The sequence below is a fragment of the Lichenostomus cassidix genome, chromosome 2 (genome assembly GCF_008360975.1).
Source record: "Lichenostomus cassidix isolate B80296 chromosome 2, HeHo_3.0, whole genome shotgun sequence".
Taxonomy (NCBI): domain Eukaryota; kingdom Metazoa; phylum Chordata; class Aves; order Passeriformes; family Meliphagidae; genus Lichenostomus; species Lichenostomus cassidix.
In genome coordinates, this window is record NC_139482.1 from 29,248,952 (window position 1) to 29,266,653 (window position 17,702).

General features: G+C 41.3%; 1 protein-coding gene across 1 annotated transcript; it reads right to left on the minus strand.

Annotated features, from left to right (window-relative positions):
• Window positions 1–4,186: 4,186 nt before the first annotated feature.
• AGR2 (anterior gradient 2, protein disulphide isomerase family member) lies at window positions 4,187–9,436 on the minus strand. Its single transcript, XM_085050854.1, has 8 exons — window positions 9,286–9,436; window positions 7,495–7,632; window positions 7,133–7,196; window positions 7,009–7,061; window positions 5,989–6,062; window positions 5,546–5,609; window positions 5,110–5,193; window positions 4,187–4,515 (listed from the first exon to the last, which is right to left on the minus strand). The coding sequence occupies exons 2-8, from the start codon at window positions 7,622–7,624 to the stop codon at window positions 4,466–4,468; spliced, it is 519 nt and encodes a 172-aa protein (XP_084906980.1). The 5' UTR covers window positions 7,625–7,632; window positions 9,286–9,436; the 3' UTR covers window positions 4,187–4,465.
• Between the last annotated feature and the right edge of the window lie 8,266 nt (window positions 9,437–17,702).

The window sequence follows — 17,702 nt, forward strand, 5'->3', positions numbered from 1 at the left end:
ACAGAAGTGGTACATCAGCTGTGACAGCAGACATCTAAACACCCAAGGGGCACAGTGTTCAATTTGTTTCTAATCACACTGAATTGCAGATCTGCACTGCACCTTTTCTTCATTCATTCTTCACTCAGTTGCTACTGCTGGCAGGGTAGGCAGTTGCTGTAGCCTGAGAGAGAGCTCTACAGCAAGAAAAGGGGAAGAGTATTAAGGCCCTCTGCTGAGGAATACAGCACCTGAGCAAGGTGGACAGGGAGTCTGAAGGCACACAGAAGTAGATTCTCATGCTGTCTCCCTTTACTAGGGAGATCCCTACTCAGTCCAGCAGAGGAAGCAAAAAGAAGTTGAAACAGATGCACATCAAAGCACTTTCAGACTTGCACAGGCTGTCAGTGCTCCTGAAGAAGGAATTATCTCAATGTTTTAAAGGGGAGAAGCAGAACCTGAGTGCAAAGGAATGTCAACAACTTGCTATAGAACTGCTTCTCTTCAGGTGTAGCCGAGTTTTCAGAATCTGTAGTCAGCGCCTTCTCCTGGAGCTGCTCTGGGAGCTGCTGCTGTGCCTGCCCAGCTCGAGCACATAGCTGGACATCCAGGGTAAGAGCCAACTCGTGTGCTGAAACACCCTAAGAGCCTTCAGGCTTGCTGAAGTGTGATATAATGTACCCAGCACTTTTTTCCCCCAGTTGCTGTCCTGTTTCCCCCAGTTGCTCTGCAGCTGTTCCCAATGCATGTCAAGAGGACAGTGATGATCTCATGGCTGCCTTTAGGAACAATTCATTTTTCTACTCCAGACAGGCTCTGTGTTTTGTACATTACAGTAAAAAATCCACAGAGTTGTCATATGGAGAGGGTTAATGAAGCTTAAAATAATACCACATGGCTACTTCAATTTTTACTTTTTTCCTAGTTGTTTTTGTAGTGCTCAGTTTTGGGTGGATCTGTTTTCATAAATATGGTAGATGATACTGGAGTGTAAATGTACACCAGTGTGAAAATATTGAAAATATTACCACTTCCAAAACTCTCATGTCTCATAACTTGAATTTGTTTTAGTAGTCAAAAGATACATCAGTGGATCTTATGGAATGATTAAAGTTTTTCTGTCATATTAAAAATAGATTGTCTCTTTGGGACTGTGGTTAAACAAACCCATCCACCCACACAAACACTGAAATTCCCAATCAGAGGTGTGGATTTGCTTTCCCAACCTTATTTTGAAGGACACAATAAAACAGAGTCTGTTTTTGGGAGGTAAAGAGTATTGCCTATCTGGGGAAGTCTGACTTGTGTGAATATACAAGAAATGCCGTACTGTTCTGACGTGCCAAACTAGCGCACTTTGAAGTTATTTATACCTATTCTTGGTGGGTTTTGTCATTGAACTTTGTTGCTTTCTCTTCTTGCAACGTTTTCATCACATAAAGATTTGTTTTTGTTTGTTTTCTGGAGATGCATTTTAATTTTCACCTGACTACTTGAGATTTGGACTTCATTGTACCCAGAAGTTTTCTAGAAGCTATTTACAGCAGCACAGTATCAATGGAGTGATTTTACTTGCAGCATTCTTACTGCTCATATTAGATGTCATTTGGCCTTAGTTGTGTTGAAATGCTCTCTTCAAGTTGGTTTTTCTAGAAAAATGTCTTCCTTCAAAACACACACATTTTTATCATATAAAAATAATTGGCTGTAAAACAATAAAATCTTATCCTTCTCCATGTGAGAAAGTGAATCCAAATATTCACCAAATCCTGATACTATTGCACAGTATCTTTCTGTTACATGAAAATAAGTCTTACGAAAGAGAAAGCTTGTATAACTTGAAGTGATATCTGTAAAAATGTACCTTAAAAGCTGTAGCTGACAAGTGAGTATGAATGTGTTAGTGTCTTTAATTTACATTATTATTTAGAAGATTTTCTGAATGGTAGTGGAATTCTTAAAACCCCCATATCCATCCTGTGTACTTCTGGTTATCTAACAATCATGTGTATTTCAGCAATGATTTCCCAGGTTTTTCAAAGAAATGGAAAGAGGCTTTTTTAGGTATCTCAGCTTGGCTTGGTGCCTCTGTAAACCTAAAAAAAAAATCTGTATTTAGAGGAGAGGATTAAAAGAACAGGATTAAGTTGACCATTTCAGTATTATGATTCTTGAAATTTTGGTTAAGGTGAGACAGGAAACATCAAAAGCATATCCCTTGAGTGCAAAAAAAAAAAAAAAGAATTTCAGTTTCAGAAACTAATTTCTTGATACTTGCAGGCTGGACTAACCTGCGTATTTGCATTTAGGTGTGCAAATTAGTAGACCCTTGCAGTTACGCCTTACATCCATTTACTGGATGTTATACTTAGCATCAATACATCTGCTTAAGAAAATGATGCTACTTCAATAGTGTTATAAAAACAGCTTTGTAAAACGTGATGGCACAGGCAATCTTCGTTTTATATCAAGTACAGAGCTCTAGCAAGTGTACTTTGGGTTGAGTAGGTAAAGATGGTTCTGATAACCAGCTGCTCTGGCCTCCGTCTGTGCTGTCCCTCTGCTAAGTGATATGACCACATTTTTTCCTTTTTCTGACTGACACATGATTCTAGAGAATTCTGCAACTCCACTGCATCTGTTTTTCCTCTGTCTTCTGGATGCTGCAGTAGAAAGTAATACCTTACTGAAGTGGTGAAGGAATGCTGAATTGCATGTCTGGGACCCTTTCCAGGTACCACTCGAGGTTTTCTAGTAGGCAGAGTTCTTGTAGCTTGCTAAAGACATATTAGCAAGTACCTTCTGGTTTTGCTGAGAGATTCTCATGAGCTGAAACCCCTGCTTCTCTCACCTGTCCTGCCTTACCAAGCATTTTCCTCTTTTGTAGTTCTCATCATGACTGGTAGTGGCAGTAATGGTAGTAGAAGTGATAAGAATGCTGTCATTGCCAAAGAGCTGAGAAAATAATGAGGGCATGGTCCTGGCCAAAGTGCTTCTCAGTGATGCTGCTGCAGGGTTCAGAGATAGTGGATATTTATGACTGGAAAGTCTTTTTGCTTAAGTCTTTAGGTAGTGTGTACTCTCATGGTGTTCATCTGCAGCATTTCTTTTAGTTCTGACTTCTCTTGTCCCTTTTGGGCTTGTAAATAAGCAATCATAAGCTGTGACACAATTGTGAAAACAGCCATATAGTCAATGTGTTATCACTTCATTAATCGTCTCAGGGCTTTACTGAAATCTGATGTAAGCATGAACCTTTTAAGGGAAGGAGTTTTCTTAAATCACTTCAGAATGCAGCCAGTTCAAAAGAAAAACTTCTCATCTACAAACAACCCCATTCTCTAGTCTCAAGTAGTTTTCTGTGAAAGATTTGCACTTGTTGTCTTAGCTGTAAATAAAGGGCTGATAAATGAAAGCTCCACATAGGCTGGTGCTACTAGAAAATAATTGGAGATAAAGTAGGCTGAGTAATAGAGAGCTTAGCTAGCTGCTGAAACTGGAGATAAAAAACTGCTTTCCTCTACTGGGTTTGGCTGGGTGAAGTTGATTTTCTTGACAGTAGCTTGTGTGGTGCTGTGCTTTGGATTTGGAGCCAAAACGGTGCTGATAACATAAGGTTTTCTGTGGTTGCTGTCAGAGAGAGTCAAGGTCTTTGCTGCTCCCTCACACTGCCCTGCCAGCAAGTAGACTTGGGCTGCAGGAGAAGTCGGGAGGGGACAGAGCTGAGCCAGCTGACTCCAGCTGAATTAGGGGATCTGCCATGCTCACCATACAAACTGGGGGAAGCAGGAAGAGGGGCATATTCAGAGCGATGGTGTTTGTCCTCCCAAGTCACCATTACATGTGATGGGGCCCTGCTCTCCTGGAGATGGCTGAACACCTGCCTGCCCATGGGAAGCAGTGAATTAATCCCATGTTTTGCTCCACTTGTGCACACAGTGTTTGCTTTACCTATTAAACTGTCCTTATCTGAACCCATGAGTTTTCTCACTTATCTGATTCTCTCTCCCATCCCACTGGAGTGGAGTGAGAGAGTGAGTGGCTGTGTGGGGCTGGGCTGCTGGCTGGGATTAATCCACAATAGTCCTTTTCCTTCCAAAGTGCTTGAATGTTAAATGCAAGCTGTGGTCTCAAGCAACACAGTGATTTTGGTATTTCTAATAATGGTAGATGAATATAAGGAAAAAAACCAGAAAACACAGCCATGTTTTGTATGTAAACACTTGAAATGGATTTATTTTTTTAAAAAATCATTTTTACAGTTGAATCATACAGTATTCTTCTGTACGCCTTAAAATAAAAGCCTCCAGCTTTTAAAAATGCTGCCCAGTACAAAAGTGCTAATGTAAAACTGTAGTGTTTATGTATAGAAACCATCACTACACATCACTAAATATCACTCTAAATAGTCTCTTCACCAGTATCAAGGTGTGGAGAAGAGATAGAAGATAAGACTTTGTAATATTGAAGGACTTGCTTCTTCCCCTTACAGTTCAGTCTTCAGGAGCTTCAGCGCTTTCTGCATATTTGAATACACTAGAAATGAAATATTCATGCATGTTATTTTTGCTGCAACCTCCTCTGCCAGCAACTAAAAATGCTGCAGAGAAAATGTCATTATTATTAAAGCTTTTAATCACATGCCTATTGCTATAGGGATTCAGATGCATTTACTCTTCCAAGCAATTTGTGAACATCATGGGTTTAATTTTGACTGGTGAGAACATTCATTAATGCAAACGCATGGGCAGAGACTGGAGCTGTGCAGCAGTGAGGGAGGGCTGTAGCAAACATCTTTCTCTTCTCCCAGAAGGTTTCCTGACCTGGCCTGCTAGGACTCGTGTGTCAGAGTTCTCACCATTGCTTGCAGTGAACACTGCTGAATTATGCAAGTTCCTACTGACGTATGCTTGCTTTTAAACCAGATGGATGTTTAAGGCTCCAGGGCTCTGCCATAATTTTCTTCATCTCACTGATTTTAAGTCTAGCATCCTATTTAATTTTAATCCTGGTTAAATGTCTTTCAGCAAGCACTAGTTGGGAGTCTGTAATGTCGTGTTATTCCTTGTCACATGAAAAATGTGACTGCTTTCAGAATATTTTCAGAATGTGCCAGAACACTCTACTTACACAGTGAAATGTCAGAGGGCTCATATGCGTAGAGACGGTTTGAGTATCTTCCAGTAATATCTGCTCTCACAGTCAGGGAAGGATCTAGGGAAAAAAGGATGAGAGAATTTGCAGAGGACAGGGTTAACCTTCAAACAGAAGGAAATAAACCTTTCTGCACTCCAGCTTGCCTTCCAGTTTTAAAAGTATTGTGTTTCCAGGTTTAGTAGGAACACAATGAGTTACCCATTCCAGCGACTGTGGCATCATGCCATTGAGGGAGGAATGCTGGACCTGTGAGGCTGGCTGGGATAGATTCAATATTTCATCCACAAAACCAACTAGAACCTTTATATTTCTCATGGAATAAATTCCTGTTAATCAGCCTAAGGATTTGAGATGCATGGTGCAGCAGAGGCTCTGTTGTGACATCAGCTTTGATACTTGAGGTACTCACCGATGAACAACACCCGAGGGACGTACTGGCCGTCAGGTGCAAGATTCTTGTCTGTGGTTTCATACTTGAAGGAAACAGAGAAGGTTCCCAGTTAAGGAGGGCATATTACAGAAATACTTTTTTCCTCCTCTGTACTTTGTGTTATGAAATACAGCTCAAATAATACATTTTGCAGTTTAAGAGATTTCACTGTCTGGGATGAGTCTTTTAACAGCTGGAATTGCAAATTGGCAACAACAGTTCATGCTACTATCAAACTTTACATTCCTTCACATTTTGAGTTCATGATAGCTACAAATGAAAGACTTACTACAAAATCTATTATGCTTCAGTGGTGGCCATTTTCTTAGCCAGCCCTAGCTATTAAGCTCAAGTTACAGAAGCCATAATTAAAAGCAGAACTTTGTCACTTTCACCTAATTAAGTGTAACTGGCAAACTTACCACAAGGTTCAGGAGAATGAATTTTTCAGCCAGTTTCTGTATATCTTTGTGTTCAGCAAAGACCTTCTTGAGGGCTAGAGTAGGAACAAATGGGAAAGAAAATAAAAAAGATGCCCCTGAAATATATTGTCCTCCAAAAAGAAATTCAAAGTGATGAAAAAAATGGGAATTTTCAGTTTACAACTGCAGCAAATAAAGATTTTCAGTTCATTCCGTTGGAACATGATCCACTCATTTATATTCTGTGTTAAAGAGTAATTATAATAGTACAAAATGTCCCATCTTCTGTCAGACAGTGCAGCTGTCTCTCAATTTTGTTTGCTTAGGTTTGAATTTGAGCATTTGACCCTTCAAACCTCCTATTCTACTGTTGTGGTTTCTGGCCCCAGTTCTTAAGGCACTTGATAATACAGCATGTAGGGCTTTAGACCGAAATGTTTGGAATGGTTTCAATGCTTGTACAAAGACCCTTCTGGAGTTACTGGAGCTATGGATGGATGCAAAGGTCTTGCCATGTGGTTTGATTTGCAGGAAGAGGAGCCTCAGATAAATTCAAAGACAGTGGGAAAAGAGCAGTTGCCAGTAATCTTGTAAGAGCTGTTTCAACCTGGATTGATTTAGTCCCTGGCTGGATTAAGTTTCAGACACTGATGATATCAAGAGCTGGATATGTCCTCTCCAAAAACTTATTATTTCTCACTACTGGTCTTGCTATTGGTTTTGGCTGATTCTTCTGTGAACCAAACCCAGATTTGTCAGAGGCCTGACCCTACTGACCTGTGCTCATTTCTGTATCCATTCTGTATCATACAATACTGAATTACCATTTTTATTCTATTTCTACACATTGGAAAACACCTTTGTGGCACAGTAACTTGAAGAACATTCCCCATGCTTGTACAAGCTAGTACATAGCTAAGGTTTAAGCAGGACGGTGGCTGTTTTGTTTGAGGTTTTTTTAAGCAGCATTTTTCCAGAAATTTAAGATTTTTTTTTCTCTCCCCAGTGCAAAGGGATTACCTTGGCTGTGCGGGCAGTCTTCCAAGTGGTGGATAATCATCAGGGGTTTCTGGCTGGAAAAGAAGAGCCCACGTTAGGAGCGGGGAGGCACGGGGGCTCAGGGTGGGCAGGGCAGGGCAGGTACCTGTGCTTGGCCCGGAAAAGTGCTTCTTCGTAGGTCTGCGTCCAGATGAGCTGGTCACCCCAGCCTGCGGGAGGGACAGGCGACACACACACTCAGACAGTGTCACAAGCGGGGCTGGGGACCCCGGGTCCGAGTCCTGCCCCTGCCCACCTCTGCCGGGAGGGGCTTGGAACAGCCCCGCTGCCAGAGGGTGTTAAATCGGGAATAAAGGAGGAGAGGGTGCTAGGAAATACTAGAAAAGGTTTTGCAGAAGGAGTTGCAAGAAAATTAATTTTTTTAGAACAGCATAGTAGCTGAAATATTCACAAGATTGTACTTTTAAAAATTTGGTGGGAGGTTTTTTCCAGTTGTTTGTTTTTTACCTCTGGAGAGTGTCTGAGGCAGTTTTGGCTTGGCAGTCGTATCCTTTGTATCCTTCTTGCCTGCATCCTTTGCCAGAGCACAGGAGATGGCGATGAGCAGCACGAACATGGACACGTAACTCTTCTCCATGGCTGCTCCTGGAAGAGTGAGAGGAGCTGCCCGTCATGGTGTGCCTCCCAGCTCGGTGCTGGCGGTGAGGCATGCAGCAGATAAGGACAGGAGGGCTAAAGCAGCAGCTCAAGTCACAAATATGCAGCGGGGTGAGTCAGGGCTGCAAGGAACAGCTCCGGGCAGGTGCCTGGGCTGGGGGGCACGGAAGCTTGAGGTTTGCTTAGCAAACTGCCCCAAGGACCCGGCTGCTTCCCACTCCCCTGGTCGTGCCATTGGGCTATGGCCCTTTTAGGATGTGCACGTCTGTGTTTGTTACTTTCTTCTTTTTGCATATATTGAATATGCTTAGTAAAATAACTGAGTTATAGCAATTCCAAAAGTCCTTGCAAGTCCTCATAACCTCACAGTTCTACCTTGATCTCCCAGTGCTAGAGTTACCCAGCAGCAGGTGCTGAAAAATCAGTCTCAGCTCTTCCCCCATTTTGCTGTGGGAGCAACTCAGATGAGAAGTCAGAATGTTTTACAGTGAACATTAGCATAGACACAGCTCAATGGTGCTGTTGAAGCTTCCAGTCCTGTCTTTTCCCTTAAAAATATAATCTAATCCTTAAACCCAGCAGAATCTATAATAAAAAGAGTGGGGAGGAGTTGCTGTGTGGCACAGTGAGAACTGAAATGGAGTTGGAGGGTTGAAGCAGCACAAAGCAGAGAATTTTTCCTGAGCCAAACTGGGGCATGGAGACAAGAGATGTCTGATGGAAAGCTCCTCAGCATTTCAGCTGAGGTGTTTCTCTGAAGGGGAAAAAGCACTTCAGCAAGATGACCCTATGTTTTCTCATTACATTTCCTCCTAGAAACTAGAACCAATATAATGGGTGCAAAAAGAAACTTTAAGATGCTCTAAAAGCAGTACAGAACATTGAACAGACACATGAAAATAGAAAACCAAAAATACCACCAAGTCTACCAAAAAATGCCCACTACAACAGGCTGATTGTTTTTGAAGTTCAGACAATGAAAACTAAACTCCAGGGAAATAGAGGTGTTTTTCCAGGTAGGAACTGCAGGAGGAGACATTAGCTGAGTTTCTGTAAGGGATACAGTGCTGTTTGCTACTGGGATGTCCAGTAGAGCTCAAACATCCGAAGGGTCCCGGTTTCAAGGGTAGGAAACACAACTTTTGCAGCAGACTGCTTTTCTGCCCCAAGAAAAGTCTCCTTGGCAAGGAAGAAAATTACATGAAGTTAAGTTAAACTGTGAATTTTCAGGGTTGCCTCAAGAATTGTTTTGGTTAGAGCTGTGTAGCAGAAGTAATGCTTCTTTAGAAAGAAAAAAAATGAAAGGTTATGGGACAGCCAGGAAATTGAAGATCAGGCACATTTTAGGCCATTGTGAAGACAGCATGCAGAAAACAAGACAGAGAAACATTAAACCTGCTCGTTAAAGACTTTGCCTCTGAAAAACTGTGGGCACTTCCAAAAAGCTTTCCAAAATAACCCCTTTTCCTATTGCTTTCAACCTGCAAAGCCAGTATTTCTGTAGACATTTTCCTTCATAACTGTACTGTGCCTCTTTGCTGCAGTCTTTTCTTTCCATTGATCAGACTCCCCATCCCCAGATAGCTCAGGCTCACAGCTCCCCCAGGTACATTCAGAAGCAGGGAGTGTGCAGTGCCTTACCTTGTTTACTCTCCCAGACGCCTGCCAGGTGCTAAGGTGTTCCTGGTTACAGTGTGAATGCTGCTTTTCCTACTGCCTATTTATGCACCTTCACACCCCAACTCCACCCACAAGCTTGGAATTTGAATACTACTTTCAAAAATGCTAAACTTCCCAGTTTTTCCCCACCAAAACATTCAGAGTTAATTTTGTAATTAAATAACATTACCCTTTCCTGTCAGACACTGTATCTAAAGCTCAGAGACATTTCTATAGACTTTTGAGATATTTCTTGAAAGGTGATTTTAAAAGATTGGCAAAGATCCAAGTCCAGGTAAGCTTAAGTCAAGACTCCTGATTTGCCTGAAGAGTGATTTGTCTTTTTTTGATTGGTTGGAAAATCAGTATGGCTTGCTGTTCTAGTCCTTTGAAAAAGTTAAATTGATGACTCAGAACTGTGGATGTTAATTGGATAAATAACTACGCACATTATACAGATATGTGTGCACACATGCACATATAACAGCACCTAGAGTTGTAAAAAAACCCAAAAAATGTTTGTAAAGGTCTCCACAGAAATGTGTTTGGAAGCTATAATAAAAAACTGGTAATAAGAAGAGATCTAAGTCCATATTTAATTCGAATTCCACAATTAATTAGTTGTGTAGATATTTATTTTTAACTACAGCATGAACAGCAGTCATTTTAGGTTTCAGATACACATATAATACAGTGCAATGATCAGGCAAACAAGACCTGGATGGTTTTCCCCACTGCTGCACAGACTGCACACGGTCCTTCTGCAGAGGTCAGTGCAAATCTGTCCTCAGCAATATATGTTGAAACTATGGGTATGTTCTCCTTGGTGCATGGCTCATATATTTCAGTGAGATTAAAATCACATGTTCATGGGCAGTGAATACTTAACATTTCTCAGCTGGGTAGATGAAATCCATCAGATATGGATTTTCCTGTTTGAAATTCACAGTGCTCTCTCGTGGCTGCTAAAAGCACCCATTTGTTACAAATACACTTGAGAGAATTAAGAGCTTTGGATCTTAGCTTGAATTTGGTTTTTTTTTTGGGTTTTTTTTTGTTTTTTTAATGAAAACTAATTAGGAAAACAAAGTACAGAAGCAAGATGGTGAACTCAAGCAAAAAATTATTGAGTTCCACCATGCTTTGCTTAGCTGCTTGATGTATTAGGAGGGTGAAACCAAAGCTCCCAGGGATGTCAGTTGTTTTAACTGCCCTTTCTGTATGCTTCATGAAACATGTATGTTTTTCTGATAAAGAAATGACAGTTTGCATATAAATTCCTTCTTCTTTTCCAGCACTTGTCCCTGAAGATTTAGAGATATATTTTCTTTTTAGAGATGTTTTCTTCCAAAACATATGCCAAAAGAAGTTTCCAAGGTCCATATTTAGATATGGGACCATGCACTTCGGACAATCAGGTTACATCCTTAATCCACTTTAGTGCAGACGTGGAAGTAAACCTTGGGTACCCATTTTTGTCTCAGCTTAGACAATTCAGAATTGTAATTTAACATGTTCTTGCTGACTCTCTTCTCAGGTCACACCTAAGAGCATTTGGTAGTTTTAAAGCCTTGTAAAAGAGCCTCTAGTTGCTCTCTAGTGATGTGAAGAGATAATGAGCAGGTGGGTTATCCCTCACACACCTTATAAAAAAATTGGGTTTTGTCTAAAAATGTGTCCTCAAAGCTAAGCCCCCATCCTCTCCTGGCTCCAGCCTTAGATCTATTTCCATTTCTTTCACAACTTTGCTTTCTCCTGTTTTCAGGGGATACATTTACCTTAACCTGTTTCTGCACAGCCTTGTTCTGCTCTGACAGAATTTTTTCCTGTAGGAAACTCAATAATTCAAATACAGCTACTCACAGGGCCTCCCCTGTCAGCTCAGACCTCAGTGTAGGTAGTTAAACTTGTCTCTAAAACAGCCTTGTGCCTTGTTAATGAAGAGAGGGGAGAGTTCAGTCTTTTCCACAGCTCCCTGTTTGGGCCATGAGACTGTACTCAGCCACTAGGTTTTCTTCTGGCCATTTATAATGGGATACTTTCTTTGCCTCAGAGACTAAATCCTGCAGGAACTGCCCCAGAGAACTTCAAACAAAATAGGACTATTCCAGAAGGTTTTTCCTTTTTTTTGCTATAAAAATCTGGTAGCCACTATTGCTGTTAATATTTAACATCTTTACAAAACTAGTAATCAGATTTTTAATATGATTTTGGTTCCTCTGCCCTGAGGTGCCTTTGTTCATTATGTTATACAGAAGTCTGCACAGCTTCAGGTGGCTGATGTTACATCTGTTCTGAAGGAATTCTCTGAAGTGCTTTGTTCCTTGTGTTTTGTAATACACAAGTTTTATAATTTAGAAATTTCTCCTAATTTGATAATAAACACGTTTCCAAGTCTTATGATCTACTGCTCAGAATAAATATCAGAAATTTACATGGGAGGAATGAGAAGAAATGAAGGAGATGTGTGGTCAGTCCCACACTAGAAATGCTCCGAGTCAAAGCCAAAGACAGACAGATCTGGAAATCATAAATCTTCCAGTGGTCTTAAAGCAGTAGTAGTCTATTGTAAGACATAGTGGTTGAAAGCAGACAAAATTTATTTGTGAACTGATCAAATTTCTGTTGTCAATGCTTTAACCACATGCAGGTTTTTTATCACCTGAAAGCTCTTCGGAGGAAATTTGACTGAAATTTTTTGGAAAGCCTTGTACCCCAAAATTTAGGAGCTGAGACACTTCTGACATCTGAGAGATGTAGGTCCCATTTTCTTTATTTCTTGCCCTGAAATAGATCAGATCCTTATCATGAATATTACAGGCAGGTGCTGTCTGGATTGGGCTATGCCATGGTAATCAATATCCCCAGTCACACATGCCAAGACTGTTTATTTGTGTAATAATAGTCATTTATGCTGGAGCAGCCACTGCATCCCAGGCCTGCTCAGTTGTGATCCGTTAGGCAAGAAAGTGATTTCTCTCGCTTTGGCTCAGGAAATATTTGCTAACACTTCCAAATGGAAAGAACTACTAAAAGATAAACTGGTATCTTATAAGTGGTTCAGACATTTTCCTGAGAGCTGGAAGGCCATGGTTCAACCATCCTCTGTCTACTTTATTTTCATTACAAAGTCACATTTCAGGGCTGGAAAGACAAAAGTTCAGCAGATTTCTATTGCTGAACATTTAAAGCTGGTAATTGGAGTTCAGGTAAATTTGTGCTAGGAATCTTATGATTTGTCCTGAAGGATGATGGTTTTCCAAAATACGTCAGCCCAACATTTTCCTCTTTTTAGTTGAATAAATTACTCAGTGAACTTGCAATGCCTAATGCCTACAGTTTATTGGTAATATTTTTTCAAATTGTCTAGCAGAAGAGATGGTAAGGATTTAAAATATTATAATCTGACTCTTTAATTATGGCTCGCAAAACAGAAGACCAATTCTTGAAGATTTTGGTGCCTCTGGAGGCATTTTTCTCCACTTACATGGGGATGTTTATAGTACAGTCACCACCACTTGATACAGGCTGTCATGGAAAGCATGGAGCATCCCTTACATAGTTTTAGATGAAGATGTGGGTTTGTCATGTAGCCAGTTCTTATACCGTACTCTGTTGTGAGTTGTGATGTACTGAGATGTCTGGAAGGCATTGCTGAATGACATGTTTTAAAATCACTAAGTCATTTGAAGACCCATATTAAATATACTTGCTCTTGTATTGTTTAATGCCCTTTTCACAACAATAAGGAAACTGTCATGGTCTATTGCACCAAGAATGTCAAGGTTTTAAGCATATGTGGAACATAATTGCTCAGTTGTGTTTGGTAGGAAAAAGCCTGATCCTGGTAGCATTTAGATTTAACTTTGAAATATTTTTTCAGCCCCACAGGGAGCCAGTGAATGAGTGAAGAGGGATTCTGTGATGAGAGGGATTGGGAAGCTGTGGGTGTACCACAGCCTGTAAAGAAAACTGTTTATATGGTCTTCTTAACTGGACAAGTCAGTTATGATCAGCAATGCTTCACATCTGAAATTCTTATACTGAAGGAAATGCATTTTATTAAATTAAAATAATTAGCTATGTCTAAAACCAGAAAATTTGCAGTACTACAAGATTAAAGCCAATGATTTCTTCCCTGTCTGCCTTGGTCCTCGGATGGTAAACTCTATTACAGGCAAGTAGCTGAACCACCATGTTCATAATGCAGTGAATTTCACAGAGCTGCCACTTTGCTGTGATGTCTCTGTAGGCCACCTTTGTATTCATTGTTCTTATTTCAAATTTATGGGTTTTTATCTTGACAGACCCTCTCTGTTTTCCTGATGGTTTGCCTGAAAGATCAGAAACCTTTGACTTCTAGTGAGTATCAGTATGATGCCCCAGATCTGACTCTATAACTGGGGATCCTTAAGTTCTTTTTAATTTTTTTTCAATGAGCAGTAAACACATCTCAGTGAAATTCCAGCTGAAACCACTGACACAACTGCTTTCTTAGCCCCACTGTTCCTCATGTGTTAGTATAGTTTTTTTCATTCTGCTTTTGCTGTGGGGCCAATATTCCAATCAGCATGACCTCTGCAATGAAGTGTAAACATTCATTCTGCCACATTTCTCCCTTTCCTGGTAGTATTGGTGTTTTTCTCCAAGCTGTGCAGACTCTTGTGGTGTTGACACTCTCTGGCCTGCATGATGTGCTCCACAGAGCCCTCTATCTTCTCCCAAGTTCTTGACATTGCCTTGACTTGTGTTTGCATAACAGAATGTGCAATTTTAGTCAGCCACACAGGCTGCACAGCTTTAGTGGACTTCAGTGGTGAGTCCTTTCTGCAGCAGATGTTCCACCATGTCCTCACTGTGTCCTTGTCATGGCGCTGTTTTTTCTCTCTCTGCTTCAGTGTGAACTGGATGAGGCTCCTTGCTTGGACAGTTCTAGTTGCCTCGTCGAGGTTAAATCTGGGATTTAGCAGTCTCATCTCTGGGCTGGAGTTTCCAGATCCTGAATATTTTCATCTGGGTCTCAGCCACAAAATTGTAAACTCTCCAAATTTAGACCAGGTATAAAATCCTAAAATCCTCTTGCCTTTTTTTTTTTTTTTTTTTGGGATTGTGGGGAATGTTTTTTCATCTTTGTGAAGAAGATAGTGTAGCACTTGCACAAGTTACCCAGAGAGGTGGTGGGATAACCCTTCTGTCAGGTTTCAAAGAGTTGTTCAACAAAGTTTGATTATTAATGCCATTATTCAGTGGTCATGCAGGGAGACAGGGTTGGAAAGAGTACTTTTATCCTGCCTGACCTTCAGTTGTTTGTAGCATGAACTTTGAAATAACACAGTTCCAGCCCCTGTTCCAGCTGCTTCATGCTCTGAGGTGCTTCCTAATGCAGAATGCTGAATGTACTTCTGCAAGCTTCTCACTACAATCCTCGTCTGCAAATATTGACAAAATGTAATTCCTTTTGTTACACAGGGTTGTGATGACGTGTTGCAGACCACTGCATTGCCATCAGGACAAGGAACATGAGGCCACATCCACAGTGCTGGGTCCAGTTCTGAGCCCTCAGCACAAGAGATTTGCACATACTGGAACAAGTTCACCAAAGGGGTTCAAAGGTGGTGAAAAGATGGAGCATCTGTCATTTGAGGAGGGGCTGAGAGAGCTAGGATTGTTCAGCTGCAGGAGAGATGGCTTAGGGGGATCTCAACAATGTGTATAAATACCTGATTGTGGGCACCTCCTCATCCAGTTTTTGACAGACTGATTTGGGGTTTTAGCCCGGAGAAAGCTCTGTGGAGACCTTATAGCACCTCCATTACCTAAAGGGGGCCTACAAAAAAGCTGGAGAGGGACTTTTTTCAAGAGCATGTAGGGATAGGACAAGGAGTAATGGCCTTAAACTGAATCAGAGTAGGTTCAGATTAGATATTAGAAAGAAATTCTTTACTGTGAGGGTGGTGAGTCACTGGAACAGGTTGCCCAGAGAAGCTGTGGATGCCTCATCCCTCAAAAGTGTTCAGGGCCAGGTTGGATGGGGCTTTAAGCAACCTGGTCTAGTGGATGATGTACATGCCCACGTCAGGAAGGTTGGAAGTAGGTGGTCCTTAAGATCCCTTCCAATCCAAACCATTCCATGACTCTTTAACTCTAAGTAAAGAAGGAAAGGCCAGACTCTTCTCTGACAGCAAGTGACAGGATGAGAGTCAATTGAAATTCAAGAAATTACATACAAATATAAAGTAGATTTTTTTTCCTTTTGTAATGTGAGGATGATTGAAGACTGGAACAGGCTGTCCAGAAAAGTTGTGGAATCTCCATCCTTGGACTTTTTTAAAACTCAACCGGGTATAGCCCTGAGCAACCTGCTGTAGGTGACCCTGCTTTGAGCAAGAAACTTGAGTTGGGGTAGGAGGGGGCTCAGGTGAAAACTTGGGTAGGAGGGTTCGGGTAAAAACTTGGGTAGAGGGGGTTCAGGTAAAGCTCGGGTAGGGAGGGCTCAGGTAAAGCTTGGGTAGCTGCCAAATTCAAAAATTCTGTTATTTGGTGAATCTACATGCGTGGTATATATGAAAGAAAGATTAAATAGTACAAAGGTGAACTTATAATTGGCACCATGCATATCCTACCTTTAGCTACAGCTGATCTGTTTCCCAGCTGTAGTGTTGGTCTTTTTCTAAGCTAAATTAATGGAAAAATGCCATACTATGGTGAGAGATTAGAATATCATTGCTGAAACCATAATGAATGGTTATTAACTTTTACCCCTGAGGTGCTCATGTTTCACCACGGTGCGGGTCACAGACTGTACAAATACAGTTGTAATGTCCCTATCAGGATAGCTAGCTGGCTATTCAAGCCAATTAGAGTGACTTAAGGCAACGTGTACTTAAAGTTTTGTTTAAACGTTATGGCCTGGGAATGGTGAGCACACTCCCGCAGGTGGTGACACTAAACAAGCAGTATCAGTCACAGGGAGCTCATACAGGATGGGTGTTCCCATTCTCCTGCTGGCACAGTTCCACCTGATGGCTTTACGATAACGTGGCTCTATCTCGGCATTCAAATGCAAAATGCTCATTTAAAATTGCTCTTTTTGGATTTGTTTTGGAGCTGGTGAAACACATGCTATCCCAAATCTTGTGAAATATATAGTTAATTGTGGTCAAAAGGCTGGTGTGTGTTTCAGCTGTGCTTAGCATAGAGGCACAGGAGCTGGGACACAGCAGCCATCTCTCATGTGCCCTCCCTTGCCACAAGGTCATTCCAGCAGCTGACAATGACTGAAATAGAAGTGAGCTTAAACAGTGTGGTCTTTTTGCATCCAGCTGTTCCCTGTATCTAGCAGTGTCACTTGGAGATTCCCTGGGAGGCAGGGAATTCCCACATAGTCAAGTCAAAGGTAGACTAATCTCTGCATGCCAAAAAATTGTGTGGAAAAAGATGGCGATGGGAGTGTGATCTGAAAGCAGACCACTTAAAAGGAGACCACTTCATGAGGAGCCATACATATGTAAAAATGTGTATGTGTGGAATATGTGTATATGTACACTGGAATTCCTGTATCAATTATCTGTTAGGAGCCATTTCTGCTTTTAACATGTCTGAATGAGAAGAAAAAACACGGCGTAATTTCTTGGGTTTTGTTGAAAGACCTGTAGCTATCCTGCTTCTGCTAGCTCAGTTTTCAGAGCTGAATGCGTTGAGTCATTACAAACACCAGCAGGTTGGAATTTCAGTTCCTGCACTCCTATTTCATATTGTGCAGCTGCTGGAGCTGCAGAGCAAACAGGCAGCTGGTGGAGAGCTGCCTGCAGCCAGCAGCCTCCTACATTCTGCAGGTGTTACTGGGCAGAAGTAACCGGGGACCAGTTGGTAGCACCCACCTCCTTTCTGGCATGAGTGGAAGGGATATAAATCAGCAGCACAGGAAGAATGGAGGAAATGCCTGTCTTTGCTTGGCAGTTGCGGAGCTCTGGTGTTTGCTTCCTTGGCAGGTTGGTTAGCAGTGCTGAATCCAAGCTGCTAATTCAGGACACACTGCTGATCCCTCCAGTGAATCTAAGTTTTAAATGTCAAATATCTTATCAAAAAGTTAAAAAGCAAAGTGAAGGTAATGAATAGCAGTCATGTAGGTGATGTCAGTTACATGGAGAGAAGCAATTATTCAATGTTCTGTTAATGTGGGTGCCACATGCCAAAAGACCACAGGCATGGGAACCAGTAATATGGTAGGTGCAATTTTTACCTGGTTCATATGATGATTACATAATCAACTGTGAACAGTTTATAGGCTCCACTGTCTGTTCTAGCTCCCTGTACTTTCTAATTTGAAATCCTAAAAAGCTAAAAATTATTTGCAGTTTTGGATGAGCTTCACTTGGATATTGCATATGTCACTTTGT

Coding starts and splice junctions, on each gene's coding strand:
- AGR2 (XM_085050854.1), bottom strand. CDS start 7,624: ATGGAGAAGAGTTACGTGTCCATGTTCGTGCTGCTCATCGCCATCTCC. Junction 6,063..7,008: donor AGACTGCCCGCACAGCCAAG/GTAATCCCTTTG, acceptor TTCCTACTCTAG/CCCTCAAGAAGGTCTTTGCT. Junction 5,194..5,545: donor CCCTCGGGTGTTGTTCATCG/GTGAGTACCTCA, acceptor TTTTTTCCCTAG/ATCCTTCCCTGACTGTGAGA.